Source organism: Lissotriton vulgaris, chromosome 7, assembly GCF_964263255.1.
Source record: "Lissotriton vulgaris chromosome 7, aLisVul1.2, whole genome shotgun sequence".
In the NCBI taxonomy this organism is placed as follows: domain Eukaryota; kingdom Metazoa; phylum Chordata; class Amphibia; order Caudata; family Salamandridae; genus Lissotriton; species Lissotriton vulgaris.
The window spans coordinates 492,335,171-492,351,258 of record NC_141695.1 but is presented as its reverse complement, the minus strand read 5'-3'; the positions used below and the strand labels follow the sequence as shown (position 1 = coordinate 492,351,258).

Here is a 16,088-nt window from a genome sequence, read left to right as displayed (position 1 = left end):
TCACTCACCCTCACTCTAACTCACCCTCACTCACCCTCAACACCTCACCCTCACTCACCCTCACCCACCCTCAACCCCTCACCCTAACTCACCCTCACCCTCACTCACCCTCAACCCCTCACCCTCACTCACCCTCAACCCCTCACCCTCACTCACCCTCAACCCCTCATCCTCACCCTCACTCACCCTCACTCACACTCACACTCACCCTCACTCACCCTCACCCTTACTCACCCTCACCCTCACGCACCCTCACCCTCACTCACCCTCAACCTCACTCACCCTCAACCTCACTCACCCTCACCCACCCTCAACCCCTCATCCTCACTCACCCTCACTCACCCTCACTCACCCTCAACCCCTCACCCTCACTCACCCTCAACCCCTCACCCTCACTCACCCTCAACCCCTCATCCTCACCCTCACCCTCACTCACCCTCACTCACCCTCACCCTCACTCACCCTCACTCACCCTCACCCTCACTCACCCTCACTCACATTCACCCTCACCCTCACTCACCCTCACTCACCCTCACTCACCCTCACCCTCACCCTCACTCAACCTCACCCTCACCCTCACTCACCCTCACCCTCACTCACCCTCAACCCCTCATCCTCACTCACCCTCATCCTCACTCACCCTCAACCCCTCACCCTCACTCACCCTCAACACCTCACCCTCACTCACCCTCACTCACCCTCACCCTCACTCACCCTCAACCCCTCACCCTCAACCCCTCACCCTCAATCCCTCACCCTCACTCACCCTCAACCCCTCACCCTCACTCACCCTCAACCCCTCACCCTCACCCTCACTCACCCTCACTCACCCTCACTCACCCTCACTCACCCTCACTCACCCTCACTCACCCTCACTCACTCACCCTCACTCACCCTCACTCACCCTCACTCACCCTCACTCACCCTCACTCACCCTCACTCACCCTCACTCACCCTCACTCACCCTCACTCACCCTCACTCACTCACCCTCACTCACCCTCACTCACCCTCACTCACCCTCACTCACTCACCCTCACTCACCCTCACTCACTCACCCTCACTCACTCACCCTCACTCACCCTCACTCACCCTCACTCACCCTCACCCTCTCACCCTCAACACCTCACCCTCACTCACCCTCACTCACCCTCAACCCCTCAGCCTCACCCTCAACACCTCACCCTCACTCACCCTCACCCTCACTCTCAACCCCTCACCCTCACTCACCCTCACCCTCTCTCACCCTCAACACCTCACCCTCACTCACCCTCAACCCCTCACCCTCACTCACCCTCAACCCCTCACCCTCAACCCCTCACCCTCAACCCCTCACTCACCCTCACTCTCACTCACCCTCACTCAACCTCAACCCCTCAGCCTCACCCTCACCCTCACCCACCCTCAACACCTCACCTCACCCTCACTCACCCTCACTCACTCTTAACCCCTCACCCACCCTCACCCTCACTCACCCTCAACACCTCACCCTCACTCACCCTCAACCCCTCACCCTCCCTCACCCTCAACCCCTCACCCCCCCTCACCCTCAACCCCTCACCCTCGACCCCTCCCCCTTAACCCCTCACCCTCACTCAGCCTCACTCACCCTCAACACCTCACCCTTAACCCCTCACCCTCACTCAGCCTCACTCACTCTCAACAACTCACCCTCACTCACCCTCAACACCTCACCCTCACTCACCCTCAACACCTCACCCTCAACCCCTCACCCTCACCCTCACTCACCCTCACAACACATATTGTGTTACAATAGGTGTCACATTTGCAAAAGATAAAACTATTGGCATTGTAAATAACAAAGCTATTAATTCGCTATTTTCAAAACAAGCACATAAATAAAAAATGTGTCCTTTACAATACCAATAGCTCAAACTTTCCTAATGCAAGACCTATTGCATTGCTGTGCTTCTCTCCCCTGCTGCACTCTCCTGCTCTCTAGAGATGTGGCCTAACGACAAGAGCTGCCATCTAAGTCACGTAAATACAAAATATGTTGCATTCCAAATGCTATAGGTGTCACATTCGCAAAAGTTATAACTATTGGCATTGTAAATGTCAAAGCCATCAATTTAGCAATTTTAAAAACCAACAAATAAATAACATATGTCATTTACAATACCAATAACTCCAACTTTTCTAATGCGAGACCTATTGCATTTCCAATGCTTGTTATTCAAGAAATACAAAGCGAACTTTCAATGTAAACTCTGACTCCACGTGCATGCAGAGAAGTATGGTGATAGTATAAACGCATTCGTGTGAAGAACAACTATTTAGGCTGAGACTAACATTTATGCACAAGTGTGCTGGCCACCGTCTGAATAAAGAATTGCATCTGGTAGCCGATGCGCCGACACTGAGAAGGGAGCAGAGCCAACCGGTTTCATATTTACTGCCTTTTGCCTGTGCGCGTCAGAGCCATCGTGAACTGAAGTAACATATTGTTATTTTCTATGAAACACGTGCGTGGCTCGAAAAGCGGGAAGGCGTCAGGTAAATGAGTGCACGCTTTCACGTTATGTGGACTTTTGGCTGCTGGGTGCTTGAATCCTTTATGAAGGTTCCTGTCTCAATTAAGTTTCTTTGCTTCAAGCGAACCACAAGTGTCGAACGACTAATTGTAATTGTAATTTTATAGCGCTTACTACCCTTAACGAGGCGTCGAAAAACTCGAATGTATCTTTATCGACCAAATAATTTTTTAGCTTGTGGAAATTACAGCTCTATTTTATTTTACAGATAAATGATCCAGATGCAGCCACGTGGATAGTAAGTATGATATGGGGAACGCCGTAAGAGTGAATAGAAACAGCTGACCGTCACATTGTTAGAAACAAATGTTTTTATTTTAGCCAGGTCTTATAGGTCTTTTGTGTACGTCCTTCTTTGCTATACCCTCAGTACAAACCATCTTCCCTGCGTCCAGCTCCTATTTTAAATAATTTGTCCAGCCATCTCTATTTATATGCACTTACGCGCATGGTCTGCCATGGAAAAAGTGTCAAATACAATTGTATCCCCTACAGGTGAGAATTTCTGGTATCTTCCACAAGATGGGGCCATTGCATCATTATATGAATGGAGGGAGTTTACATTGAAAGAAAAAACTTTCTGAAGTTTTGTCTTCGAGGCACCAGTCTCTATAAAGATATCATCACCCACATCGCCTATGTTTATAAATACCCCATTGGCTGCTGATGTTACTTTATCTCAATATAGTTTCGCCTTCATGTCTGTCTCCTAGGGCTGTCAGGTTATATAATAAGTTCAAAACATGGTTAAGCTGTAAAAACGTTGTGAAAAACAGAGCAACCTGAATTCCGCAGATGCATTAAAAGATGTTATATATTGAGCCCTGTTCCCTAAAAATTTTTAAAAATTGCTGCTATGAAGTTACTGCAATTTTTTAAGCCAATTTCCCATTTTCATAATGAATTCCAAAACCAACAGTGGGAAGCTGCGAATGTCGAAGCTGCTGTAGTGTGTTGCGGGACACGTCCTAGTGTTCCAATAAAAGTGGCACCTCACCAGCCACTCCCTAAGGCAGTGGTTCCCAAACTTTCCCAACCTGTGGCTCCCTTTACCTATTGACTGTTGGCCGCGGCTCCCCATTATGGTACTTTTTGTGGCGAGTGGTGAATGTAAGCTCATTCTCGGGAGTACTTTCGTGTTTTTCCCTAAAAAATAATTGGGATGAAGCTGACGGTATTCTAAAACATAGATGCAATCATATCCTGGTCACTGCAAAGCCTCATGCAGTATCAACAACTGATTGGACTAATTGGAGAGACAGTGTTCTCAGAGAAGTGAACTGTAAATGCACGTCAGTGTGCATGCCTAAAACACATTGGGGTGTGCACTGCAGACTGTTTGACACACTGTGAGCTTCATCAGACGAAACCCAGACAGGGTTAATTCACCTCAAATCAGAGCATACCATGTTTCTTAGCCATTTACAAATTCTGAAAAAGACAGCAGGTGAGGGATTCACAAAGGAATTACCAACACTTTGTGAGAAACAAAATATGCCATAGCTTGCGGACCTAAATATTCACTTTTGCAAACAAATATATATTGATTGATACTATTAATAGTGACCACTGTTCTCTGGCTGTTTATTCCAATTTCCTTTTAAATATTATGTGTAAAGAGAGGACAATGGAAAATAAGAATTAAAACGAACATAATCTAGACACATTCAAGCACAATCAAGGTTTGGAGTAAGTCTGCAGCAATTTTTGGCAAACAGAAAAGGCAAACAAAAAACATTATATTGGGCACTGGCAATGCACATGGTTTTCCTGCAATTTCAATATTATCTCATTTGATTTGATGGTCGCAGGCGATTCTGTTTGCTAGGCTCCTGGGTGCTAGATTCAGGAAAGAGAATAAGAAAGGCCCAATAGGGAGCTAAAGCGAAGGAGTGATAACGGATTGTTTACTTACAATAATATGTCGACTGTAAAGGTAAAGGTGTATACCTGAAACATTTTCTAAAGTGAATAAGCAGATTTTTTCACTTACAAATAAATAAATCCTAAAGCAGCTTTGGAATTTAGACACATGGAGTTAACCCTGGTTTCTATTGGGTCAAAAACCATGCAATTGTGGACAAACTTCTGTGTTTTTATGCTCCCTAAATTGTAAATGTTTGTGATAAAAAAAGCAGTGTAAAACAGATATTTTATTGCGCTGTTTGCTACTGCCCCGTTAACCCAAAAGGCTACTACTGGCATTTGCAGTCACCTGCAGGTCTGTTGCTCGCATATGACTGCTTCAGACTCTCAACCCTCTGAATGATCTTACTGAGATCGGAGCATGTTTTTTGTATACTGTAAGTGGTACTGTTACATATCACCTGCTCCCCACCCCTCTCCCCCACCTTTTTACGAATAAGTGAATAAGTAATACATGTCCGTTCTTGCAAAGAGATACTGTCTCTTACCGCGTATCTCTGGCAAAGGCCTCAGCAGCAGCTTTAAAAGTTTGAAAGACCTCAGGAGAGTCTGGGTTGAGCTACACTGCAATTCTGGGCAAAAACCCTCTAGAGTAGAACAGAAAAAGGAACTCAGCAGGAAAACAGTGCCGGACCGAATCTGTGGGCAATTTGACTTGGTGGAACTCTTGGAATGCGGACAAGCACTTCCCTTTTTACCACTACCATTTTGGTAAAGGAAGCGTGAACAACTTGTTTAGCCTGTGGACTGCAGCTCAATGAAGACAGCTGATGCCCACTGTGTGTACATGCACTACTGAGTGCAAAATGACCGACAGGCTGTCTGATGTCTCTGCTGGTCAGGTCAGACAGCGGACTTCACCTGCCCGGACAGAATGAAAGCAAAGACATTGAAACATCCTCGCCTCCCTCCTGTTCTGATAGTAGACACATTGAAAGTGAGGTTACACTGCCCTCTCATGGCCCAGGGCAACCACTGCAGGCCTGACCACACGGAGCAGTGTTAAATTTAGATGCACGTAAGTGAAAAACATACTATTTCTTTGTGATTCCCAAACTGTGTGAGCATCTGTCCGTGGCTCCCTTGGCTAGATTTCATGGCGCACCAGGGCCCCGCGGCGCACAGATTGGGAACCACTGCCCTAAGGGGTTCCGTACGCACCCCACTTCCATCCATCACAGTTGTCACCGGGCAGGTGACTCTGCTAACAAAAGTGGCCGGGAGAACGTGCCCTGATCCAGTTCCAGTAACTAAAAGAATGCAGTGGCATCTCGCAGAGGGAGTGAGGTGAGGTAGAGCAGGGGAGGGGCAGGGTGGGCGGTAGTGGACTCGGACATACCACCTACACGAGTAAAGTAAGTAATTAAATAAATAAAACTATTTACCTTGCGCTCGCTGCACCATCAACTCGGCAGTTTGGTACACTGCTGGCAAACGATTGACCATAAATAAGGCTCCCGGTTTTCTGTTTAAACAGATATTTACATATAAATGCAGACAGAAAACTTTTTTTCCTTTGTCTGCATTTATAAATATAACCGGAAAAATACTGACAAACCCCTCCTGCCTGGGTTGCCTAATCTGGTGCATAGCAGTGGCGTAACAAAACTTGAGGGGGCCCCCCTGCAAACTACATGGAGGGGGCCCCCCTCCCATCCTCCGTGCCAGTCTAGAGCACTCAGGCCAGCGACCCGCCATACTGCAGGGGATGCGGGCTATTGTTACGCCAATGTCACCAATACAGCCGTTATAAGTAACACTGGATGGTGGAGTTCACAGTTGGGCTTAGTCTGCCCGCAGGCTATCATAGGTGGTGGTCCATTCATTACAGGGTCCCTGCCATCAGTACGCCGGGGAAGTTTTCCCAATTTTAGGTGGTTTTCCTGATGCAGACTCCTGTCATGATATACAACATCAGGCCCACTCATCCTTCAGTTTTGACAAAAGTGCATCCACTGCTCCTTCTCCTTTCCGTTTTAAAACATTAGACAATGCGACAATGCAGTATTTCAAAAGCAGATGTAACTACAAAGAGCACATTTTGATAATACATTTTTATTAGTAGACAATAGCAATCTTAAGAGGCATTGCATAGCTACATACACACTTTGACCACAATTCCATCACAGTCTCTCTCTCTCTCTCTCTCTCTCTCTCAGTCTGTCAGTCTCTCTCTCTCTCAGTCAATCAGTCTCTCTCTCTCTCTCAGTCAGTCTCTCTCTCTCTGTCATTCCGTCTCTCTCAGTCAGTCAGTCTGTCAGTCAGTCAGTCAGTCTGTCAGTCTCTCTCTCTCTCTCTCTCTCTCTCTGTCAGTCTGTCAGTCAGTCGGTCTCTCTCTCTCTCTGTCAGTCTCTCTATCTCTCTCAGTCTGTCAGTCAGTCTCTCTCAGTCAGTCAGTCTCTCTCTCTGTCAGTTTCTCAGCCAGTCAGTCTCTCCGTCAGTCAATATTCAGTCTCTGAGTCAATCAGTCTCTACTCTCTCTCAACTCTATCTCTCTCTCAACTCTGTCCACTATCTCCACGGTCTCTCTCTCCACTCTCTTTCCACTGTCTCTCCCTCCACTGTCTCTCCCTACACTGTCTCTCCACCCTCTCTATCTCCACTCTCCACTCTCTCTCTCCACTGTCTCTCTCTCCACCGTCTCTCTCTCCACTGTCTCTCTCTCCACTGTCTCTCCCTCCACTCTCTCTACCTACACTGTCTCTCCACCCTCTCTCTCTCTCCACTCTCTCTCTCCACTCTGTCTCCACTGTCTCCCTCCACTCTCTCTCCCTTCTCTCTCTCTACTCTCTCTCCACTCTCCCTACTCTCTCTCTCTCTCTACTCTCGCTACTCTCTCCCTCTCTCTACTCTCTCTTAACTCTCTCTCTCCTCTCTCCCTCCACTCTCTCTCTCTCTGCTCTCTCTCCGCTCTCTCCACTCTCTCTCTCTCCACTCTCTCTCTCTTTCTCTCCACTCTCTCTCTCTCCACTCTCTCTCTCTCCACTCTCTCTCTCTCCACTCTCTCTCTCCACTCTCTCTCTCCACTCTCTCTCTCTCTACTCTCTCTCCACTCTCTCTCTCTCCACTCTCTCTTTCTCCACTCTCTCTTTCTCCACTCTCTCTCTCCACTCTCTCTCTCTCTCCAGTCTCTCACTCTCTACACACTCTCTCTCTCTCTACTCTCTCTCTCCACTCTCTCCACTCTCTCTCTCTCCACCTCTCTCCACTCTCTCTCTCTCTCTCTCTCTCTCTCCACTCGCTCTCCAATCTCTCTCCACTGTCTCTCTCTCTCCACTGTCTCCACTCTCTCTACTCTCTCCACCCCTTCTACTCTCTCTCTCTCTACTCTCTCTTTCTCTCTCTCCACTCTCTCTCCACTCTCTCTCCACTGTCTCTCTCTCCACTCTCTCTACCTCTCTCTACTCTCTCCACTTTCTCTCGCTCCACTCTCCCTCTCTCCACTCTCTCTCTCCACTCTCTCTCTCCACTCTCTCTCTCCACTCCCTCTCTCTCCACTCTCTCTCTCCACTGTCTCTCTCCACTGTCTCTCCACTGTCTCTCACTCTATCTACTCTCTCCACTTCCTCTCTCTACATTCTCTCTCCACTCTCTCTCCACTCTCTCTCCACTCTCTCTCCCCTCTCTCTCCTCTCTTTCTCCACTCTCTCTCCACTCTCTCTCCACTCTCTTTCTCTACTCTCTCTCTCACCTCTCTTTACTCTCTCTCCTCTCTCCCTCCTCTCTCTCTCTCTCTCCACTCTCTCTCTCCACTCTCTCTCTCTCTCCACTGTCTCTCTCCACTCTCTCTCCACTCTCTCTCTTTCCACTCTCTCTTTCCTCTCTCTCCCTCCACTCTCTCTCCACTCTCTCTCCACTCTCTCTCTCTCTCTCTCCTCTCTCTCTCTCTCTCTCCACTCTCACTCTCCACTCTCGCTCGCCACTCTCCACTGTCTCTCTCCTCTCTCTCTCTCTCTCTCTCTCTCTCTCTCTCTACTCTCTCTCTCTCTCTCTCCACTGTCTCTCCACTCTCTCTCTCTCCACTCTCTCTTTCTCCACTCTCTCTCTCTCTCCACTCTCTCTCACTCCACTATCTCTCTCACTCCACTATCTCTCTCACTCCACTATCTCTCACAAAGTAGTATGCGTTGCCATGGGCGTCCGCAGAAATGTTTTGTGGGTGGGGGCACATTCTTAACTTCATCACCATCCCCCTTGCACTCTTCTCCCCTCTGCCTTGCACCCTTCTCGACCTCCCCCTTGCACCCTTCTCTCCCTCCCCTTTGCACCCTTCTCCCCCTCCGCCTTGCACCCTTTTCTACCTTGCACCATTCTCCCCTCTGCCTTGCACCCTTCTCCACTCTGCCTTGCACCCTTCTCCCCTCTGCCTTGTCCCCTTCTCCCCTCCGCCTTGAACCCTTCTCCCCCTCCGCCTTGCACCCTTCTCCTCCTCCGCCTTGCACCCTTCTCTTCCTCCGCCTTGCACCCTTCTCTACCTTGCACCCTTCTACCCTCTGCCTTGCACCCTTCTACCCTCTGCCTTGCACCCTACTTCACCTCCGCCTTGCACCCTTTTCTACCTTGCACCATTCTCCCCTCTGCCTTGCCCCATTCTCCACTCCCCCTTTGCACCCTTCTCCTCTCCGCCTTGCACCCTTCTCCCCTCTGCCTTGCATCCTTCTCCCCTTCTCCCCTCTGCCTTGCACCCTTCTCCCTCTGCCTTGCACCCTTCTCCCCTCTGCCTTCCACCCTACTCCACCTCCGCCTTGCACCCTTCTCCCCTCTGCCTTGCATCCTTCTCCCCTTCTCCCCTCTGCCTTGCACCCTTCTCCCTCTGCCTTGCACCCTTCTCCCCTCTGCCTTCCACCCTTCTCCCCTCCGCCTTGCACCCTTCTCCCCTCCGCCTTGCACCCTTCTCCTCTCCGCCTTGCACCCTTTTCTACCTTGCACCATTCTCCCCTCTGCCTTGCCCCATTCTCCACTCCCCCTTGCACCCTTCTCCTCTCCGCCTTGCACCCTTCTCCTCTCTGCCTTGTACCCTTCTCCCCTCTGCCTTTCACCCTTCTCCCCTTCTCCCCTCTGCCTTGCACCCTTCTCCCTCTGCCTTGCACCTTCTCCCTCCGCCTTGCACCCTTCTCCCCTCCGCCTTGCACCCTTCTCCTCTCCGCCTTGCACCCTTCTCCTCTCCGCCTTGCACCCTTCTCCACTCTGCCTTGCACCCTTCCCCCCTCTGCCCTGCACCCTTCTCCCCTCTGCCCTGCACCCTTCTCCCCTCTGCCTTGCACCCTTCTCCCCTCAGCCTTGCACTCTTCATTTACCAAAGAGAGTGGGCCCCGCCCGCCCACCCCCCCACCGCGGGGGCGTTTGTTACGCCCCTGTCTGTGGCTCGTTAATGACAAGACTTATTTTTCAAGAAGGAAGAGTTGGAAAGCTCTTACAGTTTGGAAGGATAGAGAAGTTCAGAATTGTTGTAATTACGGAGGAATTGTTTTATCATTAGAAAGGTTGTGGCTATAAACATTTTCAGAGTTTTTTTTTGAAAAACATATTAATGGAGAAATAGTAAGCTATGGCCAAGCCTGAACACAAGAGACTTCATTTAAGGCACTGTGTGACACAAAGTATAAAGTGGAAAATAGTTTACATTTAACATGAGTACATTAACTTATAGCAGGCAATGTGTGAGATTTGTTTAATGTGTATCCTGTTTATTGAAGGGATGATACTATAAGCCTTTCATTCATTCTATCTGTGCAGAAGGGTTTTAATGTTGGCGCATTATGTACTTTCAACATATGTTGAATGTCTATCTTTTTATATAAAAGTATTTGTATTTGAGTAGCCTATGTTTGGCTGATGAGAGATGTAGTTAATGTATGTCTTCTGACTCACTAAAAACACTGGTAATAACTCACATTGAATTCTATTCCGTCGTTTTTAGCTCCATCTGTGCCATAACACACAAGGATTAGTCGTACAGAAATCAGCCTTGGCCCTGCCTGAACAGGGCATTTCAACCCAATCTGCCCGGCCATATCCCCTCAAACTGGAAGAATAAGAAATCCCAGGTTTTTTTTGGCCTGCTTGTCTGAATTGGCTGGAAGAGTTTTTGTAAAATACCTGCAGAGATTTACAATTTTTGGGACTTAAAACCCACAGACACAGGGAGTATTCACCCCAAATTCTTGTAAATGGCTTTTATCCACAGTCGTGCTGTGCTGCCTCCTGCTCTCTGGGGGCCCCACCCCATCCTCTTTCCGGCCTCGCTGCTCTGACTGAAGAGAAACAATGTATGTTGATACTTAGTTTCTCTTCAGTCAGAGGGAGGGGGCGAGGGGATCCGAGCAGGCTTCACAGAGCCTGCACCTGCTTCACACGAGACAAGACGGAGAGAGGCTTGCTTCAGCGCCTCTCTCACAGCCCTAAGAAGAGCTGAGGGGGGCCGGGGGGCCCCTTAATTTAATGAAGGGAGTGAGGCCCCCCCGCACTGCGGGGGCTGCGGGGGCGTTTGTTACGCCCCTGGTGCATAGAGGAATGCAGCTACCCTCAGCGCATGAAAGGCGCCTTGCTAATCGTGCAGGCTCTTAAACGCTGCATTTGGCACTCTCTCCCTACATGCCATTCATTAAGAGTGGAACCCTGTGGGGAGCCTGCTGTAGTCATTCTCATCTGGCGCGCTCTCCCAGTGGGGAGTGCATTGCTTTATAGAGAGTGCATTTTCGCAACCCCATTGTTCTTCTGGTCCACAGGGAGTGGGTGAAGGGGGGTTAATGTCTCTGGTAAAACCGACTGCTACAGAATTAGAATTTAGTTACAAGACTGGGCAGGCGATGCTACACCATCCGCTGCACATTAACGTTAATTGGTGTGCACGAAGTGGTGCTGTTGTGACTTTGATGCCATGAGGATGAGGGTGGATGGCAGTTTTAGGAATGGTTTTCAGTGCCACTAAAAAGCACATCCAACATTTACAGTGAGGCCGCTGCATCGGCAAAGCATCATGTGATTCTCGGCATATCACTTCATTTCCACATGCTGCTAAACAATGCAAATGACCGGATGAAATACAGCTGGCGCTCAGGTAAAGGTCCCCTAGATCTTTAGGTTGAGTTCCATTGTTCTGTGTGTTCGCTCTGGGAGAAAATGTTTCCTATGTTGAAATAACCCGTATCACACCCTCCTCCTCCCCTCAAAAATATAACACTCAACTTGCGTTTTCAGCAATTTATAACAGAGATTTATCATAGTGTATAAACAGACGGAAATGTTAAGAAAGTAAATACCATATAACCGGGAGCCCTAATCGTAAAGTAGCATTTTTGCACGTGTTGACCGCTTTTGCAAGTAAGCATTGCTTTTCAGTGTAAATGTTTTATTTTTGTGAAACACAAAGGTGAGTTTCCACTCCTAAATAGACATGTGCAGTTAGGGTCACGCATAATCAGATTTTATTGGTGAATGTAGGCATAATATTCTTGGAAGTCTTAATTTAGTATCTGAAAGCGCAGAATTTAGTGATGAAAATCTGCGTTAGGGTGAGTTAAAAATCTCAATTACCGCTACAGACGGAGCGTAAAAATGTGATGAGATGAAGGAGCAGTAAGAGACTGGGTTATGACACGCACCGTGATACATATATAAATCATGTATATACACTGGAAGTGAGTGTTTTTTAGATGATTTTTTTTAGGAGTCTAAAAGGTTTTACCTTGAAACCCTTGTAAACAAATGTCTAATATGTCAAGTAATGCACCTGCTTTTCCAATTCATCTAATATTTCAGTTGCACTAGTGCCTTTTTGGTGGGTTTGCCATTCATCTGTTTCAAAATTATAGAGGGAAACCGAAATCCTACTGGAAAGACATCGTGTACTTCATTTAAATTAGATTATACAGAAAGTCGTAAAAATGCACTTGGAGGGCTACAACCACATATGGGTGCAGATTCAAGAATTCACAAAATATCCCAGCATTAAGACTGAAAATACGCAATATTTGCAGATTGATAAATAATTTCTAGAAAAGCAATTTCTAGAAAATGTTGTGAATTCCATTTTCATGAGCAACTGTACAATTATTTTTTTTTCTCCCTAGGCAAAACGGCCATTTTTTGGGAGGCGCTTCAGATCCGTTTTCCACTTTGGAAAGGGATTAACCACTGCCAATGACAAAAGTACATTTCTCAACTTTTCCATAGTGGAAGAGGGTTGAAGAGGAAATTGTGATGAACATCTTCTTTGCAGTGATTTAGGTATCGGAGATGATCATTGAACTTCGTGATCCTTCTAAAAAATTTCAGGTTCAGAGGTCTTGGTTGTGGTGTTCATATTTTCAGTTGATGGCATTGCCTCCTCTTTGGTAGATATCAATATAAGGATTTGTGCTCACTGGAACTTAAGTCTTGATTTGTTTGCCTTTCGGACACTGGCCATGCGGTAGGCTGATTTGATCAATAATCTGGGCTGTTTATTCCAGGCCTTTGGTGTTAAATACACTCTTCTGTGGTGGCTTACCAAAGAAAGGTTGAATCTTGCTTTATCAGTCTTCATCTGTTCTTTACCCTTTTGTTTATTTACCTTGTGAGTGCTTCTTCCAATGGAGTATCACAGGCGATACTATTGGTCTTGTTGCAGATGCCTGTAGTTGGTTGTCATTTGTGAGACTCGGGAACTCGTTAGTTGTGTTTATTTTATGTGATACCATTTCTCCTCTCGACGACCCTTCTTTGGACAATTAATTAATGACACGCAAAAATAGATATGACTAGAATAGTTCTTGCCATGAATAAAAGTGGAGCACCTTTAACTCAGACCATAAAAGATGGCATTTTTGATATTTCTATCGGTCTGGAAGGAGAGAAATCTACCGAAATGCAATGGCAGATTGGAGCTTACTCTATGCTCCTCTTTTTTGTCTGCGGTTGTTCTTTATAAATATCTCATGCATTTTCTGCTTTGAAACAGTGAATCTAACCAACTGGTCAAACATGTCCCACATTCCATTCCACATACAAAATATCTGGAAGAGTGATGCCCTTAAAGATACGGGAAAATATAATTTTGCAGTTGTTTCCAATGGCAAGGGAAGTTAAAAGCATATAGTAGTGTTTTCCCCAAGCTAAGAATGGATATATGGGATTCTAGGTGAATCACTAATGGTTCTGTTTAAAGATTGGGGTAAAAAATGTTTGATCATCAGAGAACGAATCCATTCGCTGTTGGGCAATTGTGTTTCATTACATCCAGAATATTCCCCACAAACCCTGGTAAGAGCCGTCTCAACATGTTATAGCTTGAAGATTTGTTGAATGTTGACTAGTAGTCCCTACATTCAAGAGCGCATAGTGATTCTTCCTAAATTGAGAAGCGACAGATACAATTATTATATGCTGTGACTTAATGACAGTAGTAACACAGAAAGATGTTGGACGGAATGCTAAACATTGTCAACCATTTACCCCCAGTCACAGATCTGGGTTAAATCCATTGATTTTTTTTCTCACTATGGCCCCCCTAGTTTTGACCCAGCCATATGCAAGTCAGTCTTGAGCTTGCTTTCATGGGAGCAGTCCAGCCCGAACATCCAGGCCAGGTCCTCCCTGGACCGGAAAACAAGCTTCCAGGGACCGGTTTTGGGGTATTACTCCATACCAGCCAGCTAGCCTGAATCCAGTGGCATAGCAAGCACGGGACCCATGTGTAGGAATACCCTTCCCGCTTAGGGCAACTATAGCAACGCAAAAAGATGATGGATGGAATGCTAAACATGTCAAACATTGACCCCTAGTCACAGATCTGGGTTAAACCCCCTCGTATCTTTGCTCACCATCCCACCCCAGTTTGGACCCAGCCATATGCAAATCAGTCTTGACCCTACTTTCCATGGGAACAGTCCATCCCGAACATCCAGGCCAGGTCCTCCCTGGACTGGAAACCAAGCATCCTGGGACCAGATTTGGGGTATCACCGCTCATCAGCCAGGCTAGCTTGAATCCAGTGGCATAGTGAGCACGGGACCCATGTCTTGCCACATTATTTACTCACCTGCCTGTGTGTGCAGCTTACACTGCCATGTAGTTATTTTGCTAGGCACAGACCTTCCCTCTTTATACATATGTCACCCCTCAGGCATGCCCTGGACACTCCAGGGAGCAGGGTGCAATATATCTAAATGGCACAACATGCACTTTTAAGTTTTACATGTCCTGGTATGGAAAAACTTTCAAATTAATTTTTCACTTCTGCAAGGTCTATCCTTCCCATAGGATAACATTGGGATTACCTTATTACAATTATAAGTGTAATTTCCAATTGAAAAGAGAAATTCTTCAAGTCTGGTGTCTCTGGAATCACAATTTAAAATCCAAACTATGGTGAAGTTGGATTTTAAATTGCAATTCTGAAACTGCCACTTTTAGAAAGTTGGTACAAAAGGGGGTGGTGATAGACGGAGCATCTGAATCAATCAAACACTCACACCCAGTCAAAAGGTCTGGGTTTAATCCATCACCGTTCTTTAGCCCACTCTGCCACCCCAGTTCAGACATGGCTATATGCAAATCAGTCTGACCCTGTGCCTCATGGGAACAGTCCAGCCCGAACTGCCAAGCCATGTTTTCCCTGGACCGGAAACAAGCTTCCGAGGACCTGTTTCTGGCATTCCAGCCGTCCTCAGCCCAGCTTGCTTGAATCCAGTGGCAAAGTGAGCAAGGGACTCACGTCTGAGCATACCCTGCCACACTTATGGCGGCCAAAAGCGGTACAAAAGGAGGTGGTGATGGACGGAGCATCTGAATCAATCAAACACTCACACCCAGTCAAAAGATCTGGGTTTAATCCATCACCGTCCTTTAGCCCACTCTGCCACCCCAGTTCAGACATGGCTATATGCAAATCAGTCTGACCCTGTGCCTCATGGGAACAGTCCAGCCCTAACTGCCAAGCCATGTCTTCCCTGGACCGGAAACAAGCTTCCGAGGACCTGTTTCTGGCATTCCAGCCGGCTTCAGCCCAGCTTGCTTGAATCCAGTGGCAAAGTGAGCAAGGGACTCGCGTCTGAGCATACGCTGCCACACTTATGGCGGCCAAAAGTGGTACAAAAGGGGGTGGTGATGGACGGAGCATCTGAATCAATCAAACACTCACACCCAGTCAAAAGATCTGGGTTTAATCCATCACCGTTCTTTAGCCCACTTTACCACCCCAGTTCAGACATGGCTATATGCAAATCAGTCTGACCCTGTGCCTCATGGGAACAGTCCAGCCCGAACTACCAAGCCATGTCTTCCCTGGACCGGAAACAAGCTTCCGAGGACCGGTTTCTGGCATTCCAGCCGTCTTCAGCCCAGCTTGCTTGAATCCAGTGGCAAAGTGAGCAAGGGACTCGCGTCTGAGCATACCCTGCCACGACTTATCACCCGTGCTGCGTGGATTGGACCCTTCGCAAAAGAAGTACAATCGTCGCTGCCCCCTGCATCTTGGAACCGACACATCGTCTTCGATATCGCTGCTCTGCAATGCTTTTCCTGGCACAAGCTCCTCATATTCCTTGTCGACGGCAGCCTCAACGATAATGCTGAAACACCTCGCATCGCAGGTTCACTTCCCATTGGAATCAACACATCGCCTTAGC

At 47.5% G+C, this 16,088-nt stretch overlaps 1 protein-coding gene across 4 annotated transcripts in view; it reads left to right on the top strand.

Annotated features, from left to right (window-relative positions):
• TMEM220 (transmembrane protein 220) overlaps positions 1-16,088 on the top strand; it is a 216,189-nt gene that overhangs the window by 45,666 nt on the left and 154,435 nt on the right. For 2 of the 4 annotated variants that reach the window (XM_086930569.1, XM_086930567.1), the window contains exon 2: positions 2,762-2,791. The exons of the other annotated variants lie outside the window; for them this stretch is intronic. In XM_086930569.1, the coding sequence (XP_086786695.1) occupies positions 2,762-2,791 (30 nt within the window). The remainder of the gene's footprint in view (positions 1-2,761; positions 2,792-16,088) is intronic. 4 annotated transcript variants of the gene reach the window in all.